Source organism: Chionomys nivalis, chromosome X (assembly GCF_950005125.1).
Source record: "Chionomys nivalis chromosome X, mChiNiv1.1, whole genome shotgun sequence".
NCBI lineage: Eukaryota > Metazoa > Chordata > Mammalia > Rodentia > Cricetidae > Chionomys > Chionomys nivalis.
Window position 1 is genome coordinate 135,254,644 of NC_080112.1, and position 26,226 is coordinate 135,280,869.

The following is a 26,226-nucleotide window of genomic DNA, read 5'->3' on the forward strand; positions in this document are numbered from 1 at the left end:
GGGACTACCTTATGTAGTTCCATAGGCCCCCTTCCTCTTTAGGGTATATCCACTAGCTTTCTCCATGAGCATCAATAGCCCCTTCCTGCCATCCGCACCACTCTCTGGCCAACAGTATTACATTCCTAAACACCGATTTTAATGTTTTTAAACAGGTTTTGAACAATGAACAATGACAGGGGGAGAGGTTATCCACGGAAATTGTTTTATGAGCATTGCTTGCTAAGGAGTCAGCAGCAACCCTTCCTCCTATACTCAGGGCGGGCAGCACTGTGAGAATAGGCCCATTGTTCCAGCTGCGTTCGTTCTGCCCTCAGTGGGCGCTAGTCACAGCAAGCGCACGCCCCAGTAGTAGCTGCCCTCACTGTGGAGCCAGAAACTTTCTCCAAAGCTGCCCTTAGTCCTTCTCTAGAGAGTTTCTCTGCTAGAAACCCAGGGCTCAGTGTTGTGGCACATGCCTGTAACCCCAGAACTCTGGAGACAAAGGGAGGGGACCAGGAATTCAAGGACAGCCTCATCTGCACAGTGAGGTTAAGGCTAGCTGGTGCTATGTGAGAGCCCGTCTCTAAATAAATAAAAAAAGGATTAAAAAAAAAAAATCAACCAGAAACCACACCCAGAGGCTTCGAAACCTTCCTGAACACAGAATGTCGATCAGGAAAGTGGGATGGAGGCGGCAGAAACACAGACGCAGGAGCTATTTTTGAGAGACTAGAAATAAAAAAAACTACAGGTGTGTTCTGCACAAGTAGAAATGTTCCCAAATCCATAAGTCTTCTTTCTAAATAAAAACAAATTGGGTTGCAACATCTCATACTCGTTTCCAGGGACACACAAATAGTTCAGATCTCTGCACCTTATTTCAAGAACCACAGAGGGCTCACAGACACCCACTAAAGGTGTCTGACTCATTTTCTAGAAAGTCACACAAATGACAACCTAGAGTGGAAAAGGAGGCCAGAGCCTGCTCTGTGACTCCTGGCAGGGCACAGAAAGCAGGGCAACGGAAATCATCTCAGCTGACAGGCAAAGGAAAGATCTCCAGCGTGTGGGGACAGTGGAGACTCAAACAGCGAATAACACTGAAATGTAAAAATAGTACTTCAGCTCTTTTACCTCAACTTATATACAGAATAAACAGGTACAGGTGTATCCAAACACATATTTAGCCAGTGGTGATGAACCTATCCATTTTAGGATAGCTTATAATCATCCAAATGAATCTGGATGACTCATCAACTTAAAAGAAGAGGTAAGAATTTTTCTACAATATCAGTAGGTTTTTTTTTCAGACTCAACACCATTTTTCCTACTTTCAGCAGACAAAAAAGCAGCATATTTTTCTTTCATCTTGCTAAAATCTCACCCACTGATTCTTAACTATTGCAGGTGGATTTTTAAAAACACCTTTACCCACTTAATGTCATCCTTGTATTCATCCCTAACAGCAAAGAGGGACCAAACCCAGAGCCTACAATCCCTTTTGCTAAAGTTTCAAAAGGAAAAGCCAGAATGGAAGCTGACAATAGCTAGAATTACTGTTAGCACAGCAGATTCACTGCTAAGACATGCCTCATGCACAATACCTTAACAGTCACAGTAGGCCTGTGACGTCAGCTTTCTGACCCTTGCTTACAGCTGAGGAAACTAAGGCTCGGAGAGATCAGTTCACATGCCCAAATATACATCACCAGAAACCGTGATGCTGGAACTCAAACCTTGGCTTCTCTGAGCTGGAAGCATACAGGACTCATTATCTTAACACGCCACTCTCAAGGTCAAGGTTGGCAGAGATTTTATGACAATGAAAATGAAGTCTGTATCAGTAGATGATACTAAGAGTCCTGCTTTCTCAGCAGATCATATAAAATAATATGAATAAAATGACAAGCTCATAATATAGGTAAGATAAACTGATGATCTTAAATAGTGATCTTAAATATCACTCTAGAAACTTCATCCAGCAATTGATGGAAACAGAGGCAGACACCTGCATCAGAGCACTGGACTGAGCTCCCAAGGTCCAGTTGAAGAACAGGAGGAATGAGAATATGAGCAAAGAGGTCAAGACCATGATGGGTACATCCACTGAAACAGTCTACCTGACCTAATGGGCATTCAGAAACTCCAGCCAGACTGGGAAGGAACAAGCATAGGACCAAACTAGTCCCTCTGAATGTGGTTGACAGTTGCATGGCTGGGGCAGACTGAGGGCCACTGGCAGTGGCACCAGGATTTATCCCTACTGCATGTACTGGCTTTTTGGGAACCCATTTTCTCTGGATGGATACCTTGCTCAGCCTAGATATAGCAGGGAGGGCCTTGGACCTTTCCCAAAGCAATGTGCCTTAGCCTCTCTGAGGATTGGATGGAGGGGAGGGTATGTGGAGAGAATGGGAAGAGGAGAGGGAGTGGAAACTTGGATTGGTATGTATAATGATAAAAAGATAGTTTGTTTTCTTTTTCAAATAAATAAATAAAAGGAAACAAAATTGCAAAAAAGAACACAACACGTCAACATATGTGTAAACACAAGCATCTATACACTAAATATATATATATATTATATATATATATATATATATATATATTTTTTTTTTTTTGGTTTTTCGAGACAGGGTTTCTCTGTGGTTTTGGAGCCTGTCCTGGAACTAGCTCTTGTAGACCAGGCTGGTCTCGAACTCACAGAGATCCGCCTGCCTCTGCCTCCCAAGTGCTGGGATTAAAGGCGTGCGCCACCACCGCCCGGCCTAAATATATATTTTTAAAGAAAACAATTCAGTGGGTAGTCAGCATCCCTACAGGAATGTGCATGCTCAAGGTCAGTCCCATGAGGACATACGAGTCAAATGGAGACATATGGTAGGTCCCTCAGAAAAGTTACATATTCCAAAGCCAAAATATCTGAGGGAAGAAGTAGCATATCCCCAGACTGAATTTTACCGCAAAAGAAAGAAAGTTATTGAAGACTTTGGTTGGTGCACAGGGATCACAAATTAAACACTGTTGTGGGGTGTCAAGAAGAAGATGCTGGGATGCTAAGGATGAAGCAGTTGGGTAGATGGGGCAGGAGAAAGCACCCCTCCATGTTCACCACCTCAGGGCACTTCTCAGAATCCAAGGAGGAGACTCAGAGTGTTCATCAGGCCAGTAAAGCAAGCCTGGGCTCATTTGCATGCTCAGGAAGTTGAGTGGAAGGAAGCTTGGGAGGGGGTGGAATTAGGGACCAATTGTCTAAATAGTGTGTGGATTCTTGGCCTAGAGAACAAATGCGCATAGGGGAAATGGCAGCATCACATTATATCTGCAAACCACTTCCAAGTGTCTCGACATTTGAAACCAGAGAAACGGGGTGCAGCCCTCAGAGGACACTCTTAAAAGTAGCCTGTCAGAGACTCAATTTGGAGCAACGGTCTGAGCTCTTAAGGTCCAAATGAGGAGCAGAAGGAGGGAGAACATGAGCAAGGAAGTCAGGACCACGAGGGGTGCACCCACCTACTGTGACAGTGGAACTGATCTATTGGGAGCCCACCAAGGCCAGCTGGACTGGGACTGAATAAGCATGGGTTGAAACTGGACTCTCTGAACATGGAGGACAATGAAGGCTGATGAGAAGCCAAGGACAATGGCACTAGGTTTCAATCCTAATACATGAACAGGCTTTGTGGGAGCTTAGCCTGTTTGGATGCTCACCTTCCTGGACCTAGATAGAAGTGGGAGGACCTTGGTCTTCCCGCAGGGCAGGGAATTTGGACTGCTCTTCAGTATCGAGAGGGAGGGGGAATGGAGTGGGGGGAGGAGAAGAGGAGTGGGGATGGGGGAGGGGAGTGGGGGAAGGGCAATATGTGGGAGGAGGGGGAGGGAAATGGGAAACAGGGAGCAGGTGGAAATTTTAATTAAAAAAGAATAAAAATAAATAAATAATAATTTTTTTAAAAAGTAGCCTGTCACATTTTTCTGTTCATGGGTACCCACTGAATGGCTGGGACTTGTTGAGGTTGCTTTTCAGACCAAGCTCTCCCTTCCCCAAATCAGATTCCTTTTATGAGACTGGATCCTAAACTGCAACATATAGGACAAAATCAAGAAACGAATGCGAGTATTCCTTATGCACAGAACGTATTCAAGTGGCAAGGACTGGAGGGTATGTTCTTAAAGGGGAAAATCGCCATCTCCAGGTAAAAGAGAAATCATGGTGCTATTTCCTTTTCTCAAATCTTCATAAATGTCACTAACACACCGGGTTTCAATAAAAAGAGGCTGCCCCCGCCTCCAGGAACAAAACAGAAACAAAGACAGTGAGTCCATTCCCCACTACAAAGAATGGCAGTTTCTTAATTCCCTATTCTGTCAGCATAAGGGGAAAGTGCTCTATTCCTTCCCTGCACGGCTAAAACCAATTATCAGTGCTAATTATTAAAGCATTTGCATTATGCTTCGCACCCATTTAACAACTTGCTTATCCCACTTGTTTGGCTAAAGGTCTGATTAAAAATAGGAAATGCACTTAGCAGAAGAGAGCTGCCTCCTTAGGAGGAGGGGAGGGTGGGGAGAAAAGAGAACCGCTTCTTGCAGAAAGGAGCAACAAGAGCATTGTTCCTTCCTATTCTTTCCTCCTGCCACATTCAACACCCACGGAGTTACACTGAACTAAGTTAGGGGGAGAAGAGCTCACAGGTAAAAAAGATGGACATTCTTAGAGGAGGGAATAGCTGACTATTCCAGAAAGGTGTTTGTATAGTTGTAGCGCTGTTCTACACTCATTGAGTCCATGAAGCATGAGAGGGTCAACAGTCTCCCCCCCCCCAAAAAAAAACACCCAACAATCACTAGATAGTTGGTAAGCTTAATATCTGGAGCACTTTCTACACTAGCATCTAGAGGTAAAAATAGGCGACACCATAGCAGTCCCCCCCTTCTTGGTAAGAGCCACGGGGCCTTTGCCCAACTAACATTCCCTGTTCCCCTTCCTGTATCATGCATCTTTTAGACTGACAATACTTCCCTGTCCCATAAGAGCTCAGGTGACTGTGGAGATGTCTAAGTCATCCTGGCATGTAGAAAATAACCATGTTTCCAGCCACTCGCCTGGACACAAGAATAAAACTACTTTCTGCATCTTAAAGGTTGCCTGGCTTCTCATTGCACTCAACCATCATAAAATCCTTATACTTCAGAAAAGAATGCTGTTTGTTCTAGGAAGCACTTGACTAATCTGACTTTTAGCTACCTGCGTGGTGAGTGGCATTACATAAAAGGAAAAATGCTGTGTGGTCAAGACCTTCGCAAACTGCTTTGCTTCACACAGACTTTATAGCTCGCCAGCATTTCACGCGGCTCTGGCTGGAGTGATAATAAAATCATCCAACCTTTATAGTCCAAACAAGACAAGCAAAATTCATTCCGGCACTCTCCCTGCCTTTGATCTGAATAGCAAACATTCTTTAAGGTTTTGCTGCTTGTGAGGCATGACCAGCCTTTTAAGAGCCCCTCCTTGGGTTCTTGATGACACAGGGCTTTCAGCCTGGCCACTGTAGAGGGCAGAAGCTGCAGCTAAGTAGGCTGCCTTCCAGAACAGACTCCTCTTCAGGGTCATGTAGGTGTGTGCAGCTGGCCCTGAGCTAGACAGAGACCTACTGGGTTCTCAAGTTGTCTTGTTTTCTAGGATAACCTGAACAGAAAGAAAAATGTAAATATTTCTCACATGTTTGAAACCATAAAACAAAGCAAGCCAGGCATGATGGAGCATGTCTATGATTCCAGCACTTGGGAGACTAAGGCAGAAGGGTGGCGAGTTCAAGACCAGCTTGGGCTATCTAACAAGGCCCTGTCTCAAAACAAAACAAAATGGCTAAAATGAATGCTTATCGTCTCTAGCTACTACAAAGCACTTTACAGCTTAGAAAGTGGGAGAGAGTCTTTGTTTACCTTATTGATGAGAGTCACTATATCTCCTTCCTTGATTGTCAGTTCGTCATCATTCTGTGCCTCATATGGAAATATTACTTTGCAGTAATCCTTGGCTGTAAGAAAGAAGAAAATACAACCTTTAAGGGGCTTCATCCAATGAACAGACTTAGATGGAGAGGTTCCCTGTCACAACAACCTCAAGAAAAAGGGATGCTTAAAGGATACTACTGAGGCATAAAGAAGGGGTTCTGCTCCAAAAGCTTATGGTGGGCTCATGCATATTTGTCTCTGCATTTTACCCTCACGAGTCACAGAACACCATGAATACCATGGGCCAATTTGCTTTTCTCGGGTAGAAAGGCCACATGGCATCTTTCATCCTGAGAAAGTAGACGTGTACCATCTGATAATTTCTGAAGGAATATAGACAGGCAGATTTGAATTTTTCCTCATTGCCTTACTGTACATATTACAAAATGAGAAAAGGGGGCCTTTTTTATCTGTTATAAAGCCAACACAGTGAATAAAACAATGAAAAATTACCTCATTACCCTATATATTAGGACTGAGCTCCCAAGGTCCAGTTGAAGAGCAGAAGGAGGGAGAATATGAGCAAGGAAGTCAGGACCATGAGGGGTGTGCCCACCCACTGAGACAGAGTGCCTGATCTAATGGGAGCTCACCAAAGCCAGCTGGACTGGGACTGAACGAGCATGGGATCAAACTGGACTCTCTGAATGTGGCTGACAACTGGGGCAGACTGAGGGGCCAATGATAATGGCACTGGGATTTGTCTCTACTGCATGTACTGGCTTTTTGGGATCCTAGTCTATTTGGATATGCATCCTAAGCCTGGATGGAGGTGGGAGGGCCTTGGACTTCCCACAGGGTAGGGTACCCTGCCCTCTCTTAGGACTTGAGGGGGAGGCGGAGAGGTGAGTGGGGGAGCAGGAGGGAAATGGGAGGAAGGGAGGAAGTGGAAATTTTGAATGGTATTATTTATAAAGCAATAAAAAGCAAAAAAATAAAAAAGAGATAATCACCAATGCATTTGCATATAAAAAGTCAACTATGAACAGCCAACAAATACTGTCAAAACATTTTTATGCACCTCTATGTAGGATAGGTGAACTTATTAATGTATACCTCATGGTCTTTTTGCACAAACCTGCTTGTTTTTGATGGGGCTGTTATTGGGCAAGAAAATACACAGTCCTCATTGAAGAGGAAAGAAATACTTTGGCTATTCAAAATCAGGTCACATATTACTGAGTTTTATGCTTTGAAACTATATCTGATATGAAGTTAGTGTTATCAAAAAGCATCATGTAAAAATAGTGAAAACCTTTGTAGGGGATTTGGGAAATGAGGACTTGGCAACCCAGGCTTTCAAGACTCAGGACAGAAGGTGGAAAGAAAAACTCAAAGAAATTAGTATCTTCTAGAGCAGACATTTACTGTATTCTATAGTAGAGTCCAAAAATCGCACAGCTTTTCCTATCCTCAGATATTTCTTAAGGCTACTTCCTGCAGCTAGTCATAACCTACAGCTATATACCTGAGTGTCAACTACATTGTTGCCAGTATACTTTATACCACAAAAAATGCAATGTTTTATGTTGGTGAGCAGACTATCCATCAAAGAGAGTGACATTTAAAATAAAGGCGATCAAACAATCCATAATGCAGACACACTGTGCTCTAGGGTGGATATGGCAAGGCAGGGAGAGGGAATCACTTTACTTCTGTGCAGAAGTTCTTGGTTTCTGTCCAATGGCTTGAAGATAGCAGTTATATCCCCATCTGCATGGAATAAACCTTCATCCTTGCGTTCTCTGGGCTTTTTCGTGGCTTTGGCTCATTGATCTCTGCTGAGAGGCACCTATTCTAAATCCTACTGAGACCATACTCCTAAACTGACAAGAATCATCAATGTGTTATCTCCATTTAATTAGATATAGCAAAAACTTCCCCAAGTCCAAATTGGTTAGATATTCTAAAGGGAGGGAAAAAGTCAAACATCTTTAAATTGAATAATGACAGTTCTTCACCAATTTTCCAATTGACTCTTCCTAACCTCAAAACTTCCAACATGAACACACAATATAGCTGAAAACTGCCCTACAGAGTCCCAACTTGGCAAACAACTCTCTGGATGGAAATCAGAGACATTTTTTAAAAAGAATATCAGTTACTCGTGACCAACAAAGAAAGAAAGAGCATGCCATGTTTCTCTGTCTTTCCGTGAAAAGGTTAATAAAATGTGATCAACCACTGTGAATTAACTTCCCAGCAGTCATCCCCAATCCCATTTCTACTTCACAGAATCCTCATTTGCTCAGGTATATCCTGTTCAGGAAAGTAATGTTAATCCTCCATCCAGATAGTAATTGGGACCAACTCTGCTTAGCTTCTAAGGTCAGGCATGTTCAGAGTGGCAGGGCCATAGACAAATAATGTTATCTCACTCCCCCTTGCTGCTGATTTGTTTAGGGATAAGACGTGATCTTCTAGTCATTGAAATCCGAAAAAAGGAATCTCTTAGGAATGCCATTGATAAATCTTTTTTCTCTAGAGATGAAAGGCACACAGTTGTCCGCCTTTGGTGGCTTTCCTTGTGGTACACAGGGCCTGGGCATGCTAGCTGAACACTCTACACTGGGCCTTAAGGCTTCTAACACTGTTCTATCATTGCTGGAAGACAAGACAATGTTTGGCACTGTTGCGATCATGTTTGAACAGTATGAGAAAAGGCAAGAATTTGATCCTGAGTCCTGACGGTGTTGAGCCTCCCTTCAAATTTACCAGCTTCACGGGGCCCTTTTCTCGGAGTCTCTGTGCCGCAGCTTTAGCAAATTGTTTCCCACTGTTTTGTACTCCAGTAGGAAGCTTATTAACATGGAGAAACTCCACACAAGTTATCTTCTCAACACCCTCTTACTATAATATGCCTCCTTACCATCACACCCTATTAAAAAAAAATCTTTTTATGTCATTTCTTTTCTCTTCATCTCTCACCTTCCTATTTCAGGGCACAGTCTATAGAAGTACACCATAATCACCATAATGTAATTATTGCTAAGAAAGAGCTCATGAGCCTTTAAATTATTTCACAAGGATATTTTATTTGATACTTACAAGTTCCCTGTAAGCTACGAAGGGCATGTATCTCTTAGATTTAATAAGATCAGGTTTTAATAAGTCTAAGTTTGAAGGAGGGGCAATAGGATTTAGCATTCTACCGAGATAAAGGAGAAACTAGAAGAGGAGGATTAAATAGGGGGATGAGAGATTGGGGTCACAGTAGATGATTATCAGTACAGAGACACACAAACTAGATAATGTACAAAGAGCAAGAGACTTTGGATCACTCAGTCTTAAATGGGATGTCATTATTAAACCCCTTCCCTCAAGGCTCAGGGATCTATGCAGAAGAAGAGAAGACAGATTATAATAGCCTAAGGTGATGGATGACTCCAAGGAAACAGTGTCTTACACAAGACACAGGCTGACACACATATAAACTCACAGAGACTGGTAGCAAGTGTAGGGCAGGTTCAAGACAGCCAGGGTCTCAGAACTGAGAGGGGGAAGTGGCCACGGGGTCCCGTCCCTAAGCAAGAAGCTGAAAATGATACCCACTGGCAAGGGGAAAATCAGTTTTCTCCAATGACACAGCACTGGGAATGTCAACCACATTCCAGGGCAGGTCACGTGTCCAAGAGCACTTTACAAGACAAAGCAGACCCCAAGGTTTTGTTGTGGTTTTGAAGAGAGAAAGAAAGGGAAGTTGGGTGGCTAGGGAGGTGGGGAGGACCTGGGAGGAGTTGGGAGATGGGAAAGAATATGATCAAAACATATTGCATAAAAATGTTAGATAAAAGAAAAAAATCACTCATTTCAACTATATAGTTTAATGTGCTTAAATATTTCTACACTTGTGCGAATCTTGTCATAATCTAGTTTTAGAACATTTCTGCTATGCACTTATGCTGTTTGATATTACGAGGCATTAGACAGAATTATCTTGAAAGCATTACTTTTAGACAAGGAGTAACTGTAGCTGTAGCTACTGTCTACAACAATCTACAAAGTAGGCTTCTGCCATTGGTTTTGCCGCTACGTGCATCCCCAGAACTGACACAGAGTTCTTGTGTCTTTCCTGATGATTGGTCCTTGAGTGACACCTAACAGGTGCTGTAACACTCAAGGGACCGCAAGTAGATTCTGGGTCAGAAGTCAGGATACTTCGAACTGGACTCAGTCCCAGCTAGATTTTGTGGAGTGCATGACCTGAGGCAGTCACTTGGTAGCTGTGGATGGTCACAGCGCCATCAGATATAAAATAAGGGACCACCAAAGGAGGAGAAAGGGTAGCTTAGTTAACGCCAGCAGAACATCTTTAGCTCATTTAAATGCATTCCAAATCTCAACGTTTAAACAACTCAAAACAGCTCTGCTCTTCTCTAATCAGAGAATTGAGTTGTTCCAGCTTCTATTTAGGACCTCAAAAGTATATCACTGCTGTTCTGAGGACATCTATTGCCATCCTGGACTAGACCTATGTCCTTTCCAGCAATGACAGTTCAACACTCCAGCCACAGCCACTTCTGAGCAAATACGGCAGTCAGTGGACTTGCACTTTATCATGATGTGTTTAAAATGTATTTATTTGTGTTATAAGTACATTTGTGCTTTACCTGTATGTATGTCTGTGTGAGGGTGTCAGATTTCCTGGAACAGGAGTTACAAACAGTTGTGAGCTGCCATGTGGGTGCTGGGAACTGAACCTGGGTTTTCTGGAAGAGTAACCAGTGATCTTAGCTGCTGAGCCATCTCTCCAACCCCTCTCATGATGTATTTTAAAATAAGAATTTTATCTTTACTTATGAAGCATTTTAGTGATTTAACTGAACTGTATCATAAAATAAAACTACATTGGTTTGGGTTTCAATGGTTTTAAGATATTCATTCAAAAATAAATATATTTATATACAAAATCACTATTAAATTCAAAAGTGTGACATTAATTTTACTGTACATTGTTCCATATTTCAATTCAAATATTTTCTGACCCACAAGCATCCAAGAGATACTGTCAACCAGTTCTGGAGCCAGAGCCTATGATATATAAGTAAGACCAAGTAGACCTTCCTGTCTTGACATGGAAGTGATAATTTAGTGCTTTGAGAAAGGGGAGGAGAGGAAAATGACAAAACAAGACAAATATGCACACCAATTGATGGTGGCAGATACTGCTACTGTGTTTCACAGAATGGAAAGACGATATGCATGTAAAAAAAAGTTAAAAAACAAGGGGTATTTGATATGCTTTAAAAGATGAGGATAATTCTAAATCCTTTTGGACATGGGAAGAAAAATCTAAGTTTTAAATGAGTAGCAAACAGATAAAAAGGGACTGAAATAAATTTTTGCAGGCAGGCAGTACCTATCAGTTCATTAATTTGATGGATTTAATTAGACTGAAATCAAGTCAGAATGAATATACACATGCACAGAAAGAAATAAAGGCACAATTTATATAGCAAACGAGATGACTTTGTTGCTTTTCCTTTGAGTGGTTAAACTATGTTAATAAATTAGCTAGTCCAAGTCTAAATTGCTAACTTTCTCCTTAAGGCTTTTTGCCTTAGTCTTTAAACAATCTGATAAGAAACAATGATTCTTTCTTTCCAGAAATGGAACAAAACGAAGCACACGACGTATTTAAAAGGGCAGAGCAAATGAATCCAGCACAGGAAGGGGCACGGGCTCTGACCTCATTACTCCCAGATCAAGAGCTTCTCACACTGCTTTAATTACCAGCTTTCAGTTTTGAACTTTTTAAATTTTATTACATTTATGCATTCATCCATACATTCGTGTCTGTATGTGTGATTGTGTGAGTGTGAGTGTGTGTGTATGTAATATGTGTGTGCATGTATATACACAGTACTGAGGAAGTGTGAAGCCCAGAGGAAAAGTGTGAGAGTTGGTTCTCTCCATCCACCCGTGGTCTCCAGAGATGAAAGTTATGTCTTCAGGCTAGGTGGCAAGTGCCTTTACCAACTGAGCTATCAGGCTGGCCTTGTTTGCTTTTGAGACAGGATCTCATGTAACGGAAGCAAGGCCTCAAACTCATCATAGAGTCCAGGCTGATCTTGAACTTTGTGGTGATTCTCCTAATAGGCTCCGAAGTGCTGGGCTTGCAGATGTGCACCGACACGCATGGCCAGCTTTCAAATTCTTAAGAAACTTGCTCAAGTAAGAATCACCAAGAACTTCAAGCATGATTCATCGTCCCTCTCCCCAAAACATTATTTCAATATCTAGACTTTTGGAAATTTACATGTTATTAAAAGCAGACCATTAAAGGAAGTGAATTCACATGATCACATTCCATGACTCCCTTCATCTGGTTTTATAATGGAGTAAAAGAAAGAAAACACCTTAAAACAAACAAGCAAAAAATATCTTTCTGCTTAAAAAAATAAGAATAGAACAAACAAAATAAACATTTTTTTTTGCAACCTGAACACATACATGTGAGGATATAATTTTAAATCCAGAATACTCTCTGGGCTCACTTTCAACCTCTGAAGATTAGGAGCCCATGTCCCCAGACTCTGGTAGAAAGAACACTCACCAGACTTTTATGTAGCAGTGGAAAGTATTTTGCCATGTCTAAAATTGGAGTTTTAGTTTCCCTTGAGACATTATAAAAGAAAGAGTATATTGTGCTAGAGGAATGTTCAGTGAGAAAGATGCCTGCTGTGTAAGATGAGGACCTAAACCAGACAACCAACACCCCTGGAAAAGCTGCCATGCACCTGCCTGAAAACCCAATGATGGGTAGGGGTAGGGAAGGTCGGGGAGACAGGTGAATCCTGGGGCTCTCTGGCCAGCCAGTCTAGCTGAAACAGCAAGCTTTAGGTTCAGCGAAACCATGTCTCCAAAAACAAAGTAGAGTAGAACATTCAGTGTTGTCCTTTGACTGCCAGATGTACAAAAACAAGCACATCTGTGCCCATGTGCACGTACACACATAAACACACACATGAACACATGCACACTCAGAGTATCAACTCAGTAATGTTGAGTTTCCCTAACATTATAATCAGATACTCTTCCCTTCAGTTGGTATGTATTATCTAAGACACTACTGATTTATAATTTTTAGGCAGAACTCTCGAATACAGAATTATTCAAATTTTCAAATAAATATGCTTCATATGCCATATTAGATGTAATAACTATTCACTATTTGGGTCTTATGCTATGCCCAATCATTAAAATTCTGCAGCAAATGGATGACCTATTGCTCCAAGTGAGAGAATAAATAACACACAGGTATATGTCAGCCCACGCTTAGTTTTATCACCCTACAAGCACTAAAACCTTTTTATTTTCCGAACTTTGAATACTCCGGGATTTCATGTAGGGGTAGTATTCTATCATGCTCTAAGGACAATAGACATAGGTAGATAAGACTAGTATCTGCCTGTCAGGGAGCCTACAATAAAGTGGAAGAAATGAAGCATGCCTAAGTCTAGTTCTTGACACGCTGACAGTGGAGAAGGGAGAGTGACAGCCAGCTCAAAGCACGTGAATGTCAAAAACAGGGAAGTAACCTCCAATGTTGGAGACACAGGGTCCAGTCTCTCAAGTGTAAAATGGCAGTGGAGTTTACATAGCGCTCTAGGACTTGAGGGAGTTTACAGCCGTTTGCCATGGTCAAAGCGGGACACCTGCTCCTACAGCTACTTGAATCCCTTTCCTGGGATCTGAGGAATCTATCTACTAAAGAAGAGCTCTGCTCATCCCCATTACCAGGGAAGCTAAAAGTATCCTGGTCTCAGTCTGAGGTTCTCATACTTGAGTGGCCACCGACCCCAGAAATAGCGCTTGAAGAAACAAATCAGTGGACTCCACCAGCAGAGTTTCTGACTTGGGGGCAGGCCCTGCAGATTGGCAGTTCTGACAAGGTTTCCAGGCTGTGCTTTTGCTGCTACTGGTCCTGAAACACACTGTGAGAAGCACTGTCTAGTGATGTCTATTAGCTAAGATGCAGTGCTAGGGAGGAGCCCGGCAATAGCAGGGACAAGGAGGATGGACCAGTGCGGTAGTGGTACCGGGGCTGGCTGTGCTACACACTATATTCAGACAAGACCTCCGGCTCTGTGTGGATCATATTTTGAGCTTCCAGGGGTAGCAGGAGGGGTCAAACATATACTGGGCTTACAATAAAGTCAATAAATAAGTCAATTATGCATCAAGGAGCAGGGTTTTTGCAAAATCACCTTAATAGAGCTTATTACAAGTACATCAGTAGTTCAAAACTGGAGACTCTGCTGTGCTGTTAAATGTGTCCTATAAAGTCCGTGCATTCGTCAAATTAATCACTAATAAAAGAATGTCAAGAGATGGTTCTTAATGTGAGGCTTTTAAGTAATAAGCACTCTACTCTCAGAAATGAATTAATGATTATAAAAGGGGCTAAAGATTATGAGTCCAATCTTTTCCCTTTATGTGTATATGCGTGCAGTGTGAGGGGGATGTATGTGTGTGTATGTGTGTGTGCCCACAGACATACATATGGAGATTAGAACAGGATGTTGGTATTGTCTCCTATTGTCTTTGCCTTATTGCCTTGGGATAGGTTCTCTCAGCAAGTCATAAGCTCACTATTTTGGGTAGACTGGCTGGCCAAAATCTATCTGAACTTTTGCACTCCCAGGTCTTTCCTGTCTTCACTCCCCAACACTGAAGTTACAGGCATGTGCAGCCATGACTGACTTAATATGTAGGTTCTGGAGAGTTAAACTCGGGTCCTGCCGGGTGGTGGTAGCACACACCTTTAGTCCCAGCACTTGGGAGGTAGAGGCAGAAGAAGCTCTGTGAATTTGAGGCCAGCTTGGTCTACAAAGCAAGTTCCAGGACAGCCAGAGCTGTTACACAGATGAACCCTGTCTCAAAAAACCATAAACAAACAAACAAGTCAGGTCCTCATACTTGCAAAGCAGGCATTCTTATCCACTGAGCCCTCTTGACAGCCTGTTTTGTTTTGTTTGGAACGGAATCCAGGTTGACCTCAAACTCATGCAGCTGAGGATGGTCTTGAACTCCTGACTTTCCTGTCTTCACTTCTAGAGTGCTGTGATTACACAACCATGCGTCACCATGTCATTTTGTGTGCTGCCGAGGATTGAACCCAGTGTCTTGTGCATAGTAGACAAATACTCCACCAGCTCATATCCCCAACCTCTTATTCTTTCTGGCCCATGGGATACTTTTCACCATGTTATAAAACAGCTCAAAGGTCCTCACCAGATATGTTTCCTGCATCTTTCGTCCCCCAGTCTCCAGAACCATGAGGCAAATACACTTCTGTCATTTATAAACTGCTCAGTCTGTGGTGTTCTACTATAGCAACAGAATACAGATCAGACAAAGGCAGCTTCCAAGGGACATTGGCAATACCTTTGGACATTTTTGATAGCCACAACTGGAGAGAAATAGGTGCAACTGGCATCTATTGAACAGAGGCCAGTGAGGCTTCTAAATTCTCTGTGATGCCCATAGGAAAGTCCCCACAACAGAGAATGATCTGGCCCACATCTAAGTACCACCTTAGTCTACATTTAAAGTCAGACATGGAAATGAAAGCGTGTTTGTCAATTCCAACCCACCAGCTCCCCTTCGTAAGAAACTGACGGTTCACTTGGCTTTGATCTTAGACACTGCTGGGAGTTTGACTTTCCAATCATGTCACAAGTATTAATTATAACACCTTTTGCTCTCATGTTTAAAAGAGAAGCACTGTTTCAAAAGAATAAAATGCAACCTGAGAAGCAAAACCTTTCTGTTCTACCTCAGGGTGAGGGCCAAGCACTGCTACTCTCCTGGGCAGTTCTTGCCTGGAGACTGGGATAAAGGCTACCCATAGGGGAAAATAGGAAGCCTGTCCTCTCCAAGAGGACCAAAGTTGAAAGGCTGACTTTAAACAGCTTAGATAGCTGGTTCCCACCACAGGAAGACCCCCACTGTGAATCTAGAGAGCAGATTACTGGAGTGATTTCTAGGAAGAGAGAAAACTTTGGGGAGATGGAGCAATGGAGACATCAATGAGTAAGGAGGAGATGTGTTTCATATGGGATGTGTCCAAATCCCCAGGCCCAGAGTGCGTGAGCAAAACCCCCACAATGTCACGAGTCCTTTAAAAGGCTCTATTTACTCAATCTCCACTCGCTATATACCCAGTGAGTCGATGGCACTGTTCTAGGCTGCATCATGGAAAAATCAAATATAATATCTGTCCTAAACCTGGAGGGATCAATGATGTAACGATGACAATGAGGTACTTACTATATGTCTCTATCATAGACAATTTCTAAGTGGCAAGCCAATGACCATAGTGATCTCAGAGGTGGGGCACATGTCCAGTTACTGAGTGAGGTATAACAGGCAAGACTTAGCCTGTGTCCCTCTCCCACCTCCCATCATACTTTATTCAGATACCTGGTCCCACCTTGTACAAAGTCTGCCAGGCAGTTTTACTTTCCAAATCTACTTATACATAAAGAGCAGTGGTTCTCAACCTTCCTAATGCTGCGACCCTTTAATACATTTCTTCATGTTATGGTGACCCCAACTATAAAATTATTTTGTTGCTACTTCATAACTGTAATTTTGCTACTGTTCTGAATCATAATGTAAACATCTGATATGCAGGACATCTGACCCCTGTGAAAGGGTCATTTGACACAGGTTGAGAAATACTGATCTGGTGCCTTCTGAATCTTTAAGTTTGAACTAATAGTTCAGAAAGATGCTAATGCTAAAGAGGTCTGTCTTTTAGGCCATGTTTCTACCCTGCAGAGATCACAAATCTGCACCAATTGTTATAAGAAAAAGGGAGACACCAGATGTGATAAGCTGAAGGCACCTCGGGGTACTTTGTTATGAATATTTAGATAGTTTCCCTCTTGTTATGAAAATTATGGCAATCTGTTCCTCAGCATGAGTTGCTGATGAATTTCAGTATCATAAAAGCCTTTTGTTTGGGGGTGGGGTGGGGAGAATGTTCCTTGCTTAAATAAATCTGGATCACTCAAAAAATACCAACTCACATGAGTATTTTTGAGTCATCATAACTCTGGATCCTGATGTGAGCTTGTGGTTTAGTGTGCTGAGGAGACAGCTGGCAGGAAAAAGCAGCTCTCCTCTGTGCTGTTGGGCATCTTTTGCCATGGCTTCTATTTCAGGCCAGAAGGAAGAAGCAATGAAGCTGCCTGGATAGCAAGCCAAGGGTCATTTCCAAAGGCTGCTCAGCACTCTGTAACCTACCTGAACACAGATATGGCATCAGCATCCAGAAACAGGGAACAGATTCAAAAGTTGGAGGAATTCTAATGGCCTGAGGTTCTATTAAATGGCAATCATGGGAGAGCAATTACCCTAAAATTTTCTCTTGGCAAGGAAGGCCAGATGGAGAATGTGTACAGTAAAATTCAGCTGTGAAAATTCTTATCCTCAGATCCATGGAAAATGCCCAAGAGTAAACAGCAAATCCCTCAAGGCCCGATGCCCACTGACAGGCTTATTAACATCGATTTCCAGTAATAATGCACACACTCACAGAACTGTCTTCCTTTTGTCTCTCAGGCTGCTCAATGCTTTGGAGTGGAAAAACCTTCCACAATGGGTCCTAACGCTTTTAGGTCTAACTGAGAGGATGAAGATGCTAGGAGAAACCTAAGGGCTTTTCTTTGTCTAGTGCAACACTCTGACTGCATACATAAAGCAAACCATGAGAATAAAGACCAGAGAAATCAAAGCAAGTAATTTGTCTGAGGTCATGTTGGTAGCTAATAACAACTGGTCCTCCCAGGACTCTTAAGACAAAACACTCCATTTAGTCTCTGTTAAATCCCTGCTATGTGAATAACCAATTCCCTGACCATAATGCTTCTGGAGAGTCAGGTACATGGATGTGGCTTACTCATATTTATATGACTGAACAAGGCATGGTGGAGGACCGGCATTCTAACACATGCCTAAGGGAGCCGTCATCTGCAACTGTGTACATCCCCTAGATCAAGGAGCCATCTTTGGCCCTATAAACTGAAGTTCCCAGAAAAAAAGTCATGTATATGTTGAAGACGCTACAAGGCTGACCTACTGTTTCAAATTTTGACTGTGAAAAGACAGAATAGTATAGATCTTTGAGAATCAAAATTATCTTGGACTATCTTCATTTCTCTCTTTTTTTTTATTTATTCTGTTGAAACAATTTCCACCTCCTCCCCGCCTCCCATTTTCCTCCTCCTCCTCCCACTCCTCTCCCACTCCCCCCACTCCATTCCCCCTCCCTCTCGAGTCTAAAAAATGGGGCACTGAACTGAACAGAGAATTCTCAACAGAAGAAATTCAAATGGCCAAAAGACACTTAAGGTCATGTTCAACCTCCTTAGCGATCAGGGAAATGCAAATTAAAACAACTCTGAGATACCATCTTACACCGGTCAGAATGGTTAAAATCAAAAACACCAATGACAGCCTTTGCTGGAGGGGTTGTGGAGCAAGGGGTCCACTCATCCATTGCTGGTGGGAATGCAAACTTGTGCAATCACTTTGGAAATCAGTGTGGCGATTTCTCAGGAAATTCGGGATCAACCTACCCCAAGACCCAGTAATACCACTCTTGGGAATATACCCAAGAGACGCCCTATCATATGACAAAAGCATTTGTTCAACTATGTTCATAGAAGCATTATTTGTAATAGCCAGAACCTGAAAACAACCTAGATGCCCTTCAATGGAAGAATGGATGAAGAAAGTGTGGAATATATACATATTAGAGTACTACTCAGCGGTAAAAAAAAACAATGACATCGTGAATTTTGCATGCAAATGGATGGAAATAGAAAACACTATCCTGAGTGAGGTAACCCAGACCCAAAAAGATGAACATGGGATGTACTCACTCATAATTGGTTTCTAACCATAAATAAAGGACATTGAGCCTATAATTCGTGATCCTAGGGAAGCTAAATAAGAAGGTGAACCCAAAGAAAAACATATAGTTATCCTCCTGGATATGGGAAGTAGACAAGATTGCCGGGCAAAAACTGGGAACGTAGGGGTGGGGGGGATGGGGGTAAGGGGAGATGGGGAAAGAAAAGTGAGAAGGGGAGGATAGGGGGAGCTTGGGGGAATGGGATGGTTGGGATAAAGGAAGGGTGGATAGGGGAGCAGGGAAGTATATATCCTAACTAAGGGAGCCATCTTAGGGTTAGCAAGAGACTTGATTCTAGAGGGGCTCGCAGGTGTCCAGGGAGATGTCCCCAGCTAGTACCTTGGGCAGCAGAGGAGAGGGAACCTGAAATGACCCTATCCTATAGCCATACTGATGAATATCTTGTATATCTCCTTAGAACCTTCATCTGGCGATGGATGGAGATAGTGACAGAGACCCACATTGGAGCACCGGACTGAGCTCCCAAGGTCCAAATGAGGAGCAGAAGGAGGGAGAACATGAGCAAGGAAATCAGGACCGCGAGGGGTGCACCCACCCACTGAGACAGTGGGGCTGACCTATTGGGAGCTCACCAAGGCCAGCTGGACTGGGACTGAAAAAGCATGGGATAAAACTGGACTCTCTGAACATGGCGGACAATAAAGGCTGATGAGAAGCCAAGGACAATGGCACTAGGTTTCGATCCTACTTCAGGAACTGGCTTTGTGGGAGCCTAGCCTGTTTGGATGCTCACCTTCCTAGACCTGGATGGAGGGGGGAGGGCCTTGGACTTCCCACAGGGCAGGGAATCCAGACTGCTCTTCATTTCTCTTAATAACTATGTACTATCTACCTCTGTATTGGGGAAATTTCAAAGGCAAAACCTTTATAAAATACATTTAGCAAGCCGGGCGGTGGTGGCGCACGCCTTTAATCCCAGCACTCGGGAGGCAGAGGCAGGCGGATCTCTGTGAGTTCGAGGCCAGCCTGGTCTACAATAGCTAGTTCCAGGACAGGCACCAAAGCTACAGAGAAACCCTGTCTCGAAAAACCAAAAAAAAAAAAAAAATACATTTAGCAGATCACTAGCATCCACGAATGCAAAAGCTAAGAATGTCATCAGAGAACATCTAAAATCTAGCCTGCCTGCCTGCTGCTCCCATTGAAATACTGTGGAAAAGCTTTGACTTAGGACTTTCATTTGCTCTGTGGCTATAAAAGGGCTCAGGCAACTGTTTCTGTATTGGAACATGTCATGCGGAGCAACCTCAATGCATGTTCCTAGGCCATGGTCACTCATATTTGACTCAGCAGAGACTATCTCTATGAGAGCTATGGTTTTCTGTCAAGGGCTTCAACATTACTCTTAAAATACGCTGTCCAACATGGTCACCCGTGGGCACACGTGACTAATGAACACTCGAAAATGTGGCTGCTACTCTAAACTGAGATACACAATACCTGCAAACCACATAGAACACCGTGAAGACAAAACACTGAAGAAAAGCACAACATCTTACTAATAGTTTTATAGAGATTACATATTGAAAAAGTTTTATAAATATATATAAATAATTGGTTATATATAAGGTTATATATAAGTATGTATGTATGTGTGTGTATATATATTGACCTAAATACATTAAAATTAGCTTCCAATTTTTAATGTGGTCATCAGAAATTTTTAAAATGTATACACAGTTCATGTGATTGACCTATTGTATAGCATCAATCTAAAATGAAACTAATCTCTTCCTATCTACTAGCCTAATCCGTCCAAAAGACTTGAGTCTCTTGCCTGAAGATACCATAGGAACACTTGAAGACATTCAAGAATAGATGTGGGGCTGGAGAGATGGCTAAATGGAGAGATGTGGGCCAGGCAGTGGTGGCGCACGGCTTTAATCCCAGCACTCGGGAGGTAGAGGAAGGCGGATCTCTGGGAGTTCGAGGCCAGCCTGGTCTACAAGAGCTAGTTCCAGGACAGGAACCCAAAAGCTACGGAGAAACCCTGTCTCAAAAATCAAAAAAAAAAAAAAAAGATGTGTTGCCCAGCATAAGCGTGTAGTAGAAGACTGCCTTTTCAAAATCCAAACAGAGATCGAGAGAGAGAATAGCTGCCAAAGGAAACAGAAGCCCCAAAACCTTACGGGCAAACCACGAGCCTCGTGGTAAAATTCAAAATAATAGGAATGGGTTAATTTAAGATGTAACAGTTAATTAACAAAAAGCCTGAGCTAAAAGGTCAAGTAGTGCCTTTAATTAATATAGCTTTTATGTGATTATTTCAGGTCTGGGCAGCCGGGAAATGAACGAACAGCCTCCGCCTAAGTAAGTGAAAGGAGAGTAATGATGGCTAAGTGGTTAGGCCTAGCTAATGAGGATCCAGCAATTTCTGATGCGCTTTAGTTCACACTTTCTAAGTCCTTGGGTCACTTAACCTGCAGAAATATGGACAAACTCTAACTTTGCATGTTGCTGCAATGGATGTGGCAGGAAAGGATCAAACTGCCCCCATGAAAAACAGAAGAATTCTGATTTTAACTTGTCTTTCCAGTACACTCATGGATGTCTAAGGAGACACATTTGTGTGCTTTTTTTTTAATGGATGGATACACCAAATCTTTCGAAGGTACATAAAGAATTTTGGTAATTAAGGAAACTCACCCTTTGTCCTGCTGTCCATTTCTGGTTTTGATGGATCTGGAGTTGACGTAGCTGGAGGTAACTTCTTCCCAATTGTCTGAGGAGGAAATAAGATATTTACACATCAGGATGACTCTCTTTATGAGCAAAGGAACAAAATCAAAACCACAGTGAGAAACCCCCCAGACCTGGTTCTGAAAAGCACAGCCATGAACTGAGACTGCTTGTGGATTGGCTGCCACACACTAATAGATTTTGTCCTCAGTGACAAACAAAGGGGTAAAGTAGAATAAAAGGGCTTTTTCTTTAAAGACTCTTTGTGCCTTCTATTATCCTCCTCTCTTGATACTTTTTACAGGTCTCTTACTATTTTGAACAGAAAAAATAAAAACTGGTGCAGTTTCCTTCATTTTATGACAAGTTGATAAAATTTATGGAGGCCCGGTGCAGATGCTCTAACATAAGCTCACAGTGGAAGAATGAGAACAAGTAGGAAAAACGAAGGGAAGGAATACAGAGATGAGAGCCGGAAGAGCGGTGGGAGAATAGGAAGGTGGACAGACAGACAGGAGCTAGACTGTCCAGAACCATTGGGCCTTCATTAAGTCCTTTTTACCATCTAAGAAACCATTTACCTTGTGGGTGTGAGCAAAAATTTCTTGTCCTTTAGGAAGAATATACCTATCTCCTAAAACAAAGCAAGGAGGGTCTTTAGCTCCATTCCTACCAGTTGGTTAGTCCCCCAAGACCTACATGTCGATACCTCAGACCCTATGTCCATTGATCAGCTTTGTTTAAAAAAATAAAACCAAGCCAAACACTTTGAGTCTGCTCTGACTTTCTCTTCTACTTCATTTGAAGCTAATTCTATTATTCTTTTTTACGAATCATCCTTAGGAAAGACTGTCCCTGCCAAAAGAAGTCCCTGAAGTCACAGGCTACCCAGCAGTTCAGAACCCAAATCAAACACAGGAACAAGCCAACTCAACCGTTCCAGAGGTGAGAGCTGTTCCCACTCTTCCTTCTGCCATTGCACCCCTGTAAACATGATTAATGCCCAATGAGAAGTGTCCACTGACATGAGAGAAACCCTTGCCACACGCAAATAGCCAGGTAAATTGACATTCCCAACAATGAAGCCACCGGGAAAAACAAACTTCTCTGTCCCGCGAACATGGGAAGAACAATAAGCTGTGTCATTAAAAACTGACACGGTTGGGTTTTTATTCTTCAAATGAAACTCATTTGCTATTTTTTATTTGAAAAGGTTCTTCATGTTGTGATTGTTGAAACTAACATTAAATATGAATAAATCACAGAAAGAGGAAAAGATAAATCAAATCTTCAGACCTTCATGAATTTTTAAAAACGTTTGTGACAGAAAGCCTTGTGACATTTTCATTTAGTGCCACAAGGCTTTCTATATTGGATTAAAAAAATGAAAACCCCAAATAATAAGCCACTCTTCTACCACTACGTACTCAAACAAATAGTATTTTATGATTTCAAGGAAATATCAAGGAAGTTTTTTTTTTTTTTTAAATATGTTTGATGTTCTTCTGCTAGAAGGTCAAATTTGATGAAGAAACAGTTTGGGGATTATACTGAAAAGTCAGAAGGGAACCTGGAAGCTCTGGGAGCCTCATTCTCCATCCATACTGCTGGAAGCATGCCTGCCAATCTCTTTGCCCCTCCCTTCATTTGGCAGAGGCTGGAATAAAGCTTTACTCCCATTAACACATTAGGGAGAGGCAAACAAAAGCAAGGAAAACTTCAGTAGTTATCACCGACGGGGGGGGGGGGGTCCTGGAAATACAGCACCAGCAAGGGGCTTCTGCCCATCTTAGCTTTGTTCACGCTCCTAAAACAAAGAAACTAATAAACAATCACAAAGCAGAGACATTAAATGAATAGCTTGGGCTTTAAAGCAGAAATGCTGCCTTCTGGAGAAAGCCTTGTAGATTTCAGAACCTTGTAATTTCTCCTTTGGGAGCCAAAGAAAGTGCTGCCTTCATGCCTGACATCCTGATTTACCAGAAAGTCCAAGTCACCAGACACCAAGAAACAATATTTGCTAAATGCACTTACAGAACAAAACGAATGCACACTCTGCCTTTTTCTTCAATGCTTCAGAAAATTTCCAGTGCACTGACTTCCATGGGTCCCAGCAATAGGGGTCCCAGTGAAATTTGCATTATGCTCATCTTCTGGGGGATGGTGAACCTTACATCCTTTGCCTTTGTGAACCACAATCAGAAATCCAGAGGGCAAGCCGCACTCCTCCTCATTCAGTCGGGTCCCACAGGGGTTCCAGAGATGGAGGGCACTGTGGCGCTTCTCCCTCTGCTAGAAGCTACACTGGCTAGTTAACTGGCAAAGCCTGAAAACTTGTCAACTGGGCATATTCCCAGGCCTTGGCCCCAGACCTTCTCAATCAGAAACCCTGGGGATGATGCCCAGCAGCCTCTGAGAGGATACACCCTCCGTGGGACTCTGATACATGCTCCAGTTTGAGAACCACTGACCCTGACATAGCAGGAATTATATTAGTGAGAATTAAATGTCCTTTATTGGGTTAAAAACTCTGGTTCCTGTTTCCATACTTAGAAACAGTATTAAACATCTTTTAATGCTGCTTCCTTTCCCTTTCTCTTTTCTCTTGATTTAAGCACGTAATGCTGCTATGTAAACTACACATGTGCAGCTACATCATATATAGCTGAAGCTCAGCTGCGAAGCAGCCCTCCACCCCATGCACAAATAAAACAGGGGCTCTCATGCACCTGGAAGGTAGAAAAGGTCATGCTTATGCCTGATTGTGGCAGAGGACTCAGGACCTCCGCCTTTCTTAAGGCCTCTTTCTCAGCCTGGCAGCTTCTCACCCTCCTGAGTAGCATAAGGAAGATTGTTTGTCCAGGACATGCCCAATGAAGCACCTGGGCGTTGTGCTGCCGTGGCTGGCACAAGGCATAGTTCCTGAGAGATCAGCTGGCAGCCTCAGTTCACTGCGTGACTTCAGAATGAACAGACTCTCAAGTTCTGCTCTCTAGCTTGGTCCTCCATTTCTTTTTGCCTTTTGTGCAAGCGCCTAAACGTTTCCCAGCCAAAGCCCCCATGGTGATCGGTGTGCTTGTGCCCTGACCCAGAAGCCCCTACTTGGAATGGCAGTAGATATGTACACTGAGGACCACACGGAGCTGAATACTCCACAAATAGGTAAATGCTTTGGATATGCTTCAAAATGCAGCAATTATCACATCGCTATCACTTTTTGTCTCTCTTGCCTACAGCCTGAACTCCACTTTAAATCTAATTTAGGAGCTAGAGAGATGGGTTAGTGATTAAGAGCACCTAACTGCTCTTGCAGATAGACCCAGGTTTGGTTTCTAGCACCTACGTCAGGTGGGTCACAAACACCTGTAACTTCAGTTCCAGGGATCCAATGTCCTCTGGAGTCTGAGGGCTTCTGCATAAACATGGTGCATATAAATTCGTGTAAGCATACAATATATGCATAAATAAAATAATAAATACATCTTTAAAAATAAAACCAGGGCTGAAGAGTTGGCTCAGTGGTTAAGAGTACATCCTCCTCTTGAAGAGGACCCAGGTTCAATTCCCAGCACCCTCTTAGCAGTTTACAACTGTCACTCCAGTTCCGAGGGATCTGATGCACTCTTCGGGCCTCCATGGGCACTGCATGTACATGGTGCACATCCATGCAGACCAAACCCATATAATGCAAAAAAAATTAAAATTAAAATAAAACTCAATTTTAAAAATCAGAAAATCTATTCCTTTGAATATTTAATAATATTAATCCATCTCCCTTTAGTTCTTGTCAAGAGCACAAAGCAAATTTTAGTGAATGCAGGGGAGGGAGGGCATCTTGTCTACAGTGGGGGTTTCATATACATGTGCTTCTAGCTCCACAGGATCCAGCAATACAGCATCAGAACAGATAAGTACCATATGATTTCAATTAGTAGAATAAGTAACACTTTCCTTTTTATATGCCAAGACAAAGACAATCACTGGGATTGAGTCCAGGGAAATCCAGTTCCCAAATGACGAATGTATCTGTTCTCTTTGTGACTGTGGAATCCTGCTCAAATCATGGGTACAAAAGCACTCCTCTGCTGTTATAATTCAGGTGCAAACTCCCTTGAGTGGAAAAAAGTTTCTAATAACAAGTCAATGCTTAAATCCCATCTCTGAAAGTTCCCTTTCCAAAGACCATTACACACAAGTCTTTCAATCCAAAGGCAGCCAGGATCACTGGGGCAGGGGTAGGGACTCCCTGCACGCTAGCAGTTAGTCGCTGTCCTGGAAGTATGGGATTGTCTGAGAAACTCCATGAAGCCATTACTCATGCTCGCACACAAAGGCAAACCCAAGGGTAAAACCCAAGATCAAAGATGGCTCCTTAGTGTTATTCTTTATATAACACTAGCATCTGGTAGTACCTTTTCTCTTTCTGTCCATTATGGATTCATTAGAGTTTCTTCAATATGCGGCAAGTAAACGGACAAGAAGGCAGCAAGTTGTCAAGCACTAAAGCGACACCTTTGTGGAGCTGGTTTTCCACAATAGTGTGTTGAGGAGTGCCCAAGAGTGCAGCACAGTCACCCTACTCGTCTCCAGGAGATGGA

The 26,226-nt window shown here is 42.6% G+C and overlaps 1 protein-coding gene across 8 annotated transcripts in view; it reads right to left on the reverse strand.

Moving 5' to 3' along the window:
- The window catches only part of Sh3kbp1 (SH3 domain containing kinase binding protein 1), a 341,909-nt gene that overhangs the window by 86,594 nt on the left and 229,089 nt on the right, over window positions 1-26,226 (reverse strand). For all 8 annotated transcript variants that reach the window (XM_057759526.1, XM_057759524.1, XM_057759523.1 and 5 more), the window contains 2 exons: window positions 21,596-21,671; window positions 5,929-6,023 (listed from right to left, as the gene is read on the reverse strand). In XM_057759526.1, the coding sequence (XP_057615509.1) occupies window positions 5,929-6,023; window positions 21,596-21,671 (171 nt within the window). The remainder of the gene's footprint in view (window positions 1-5,928; window positions 6,024-21,595; window positions 21,672-26,226) is intronic.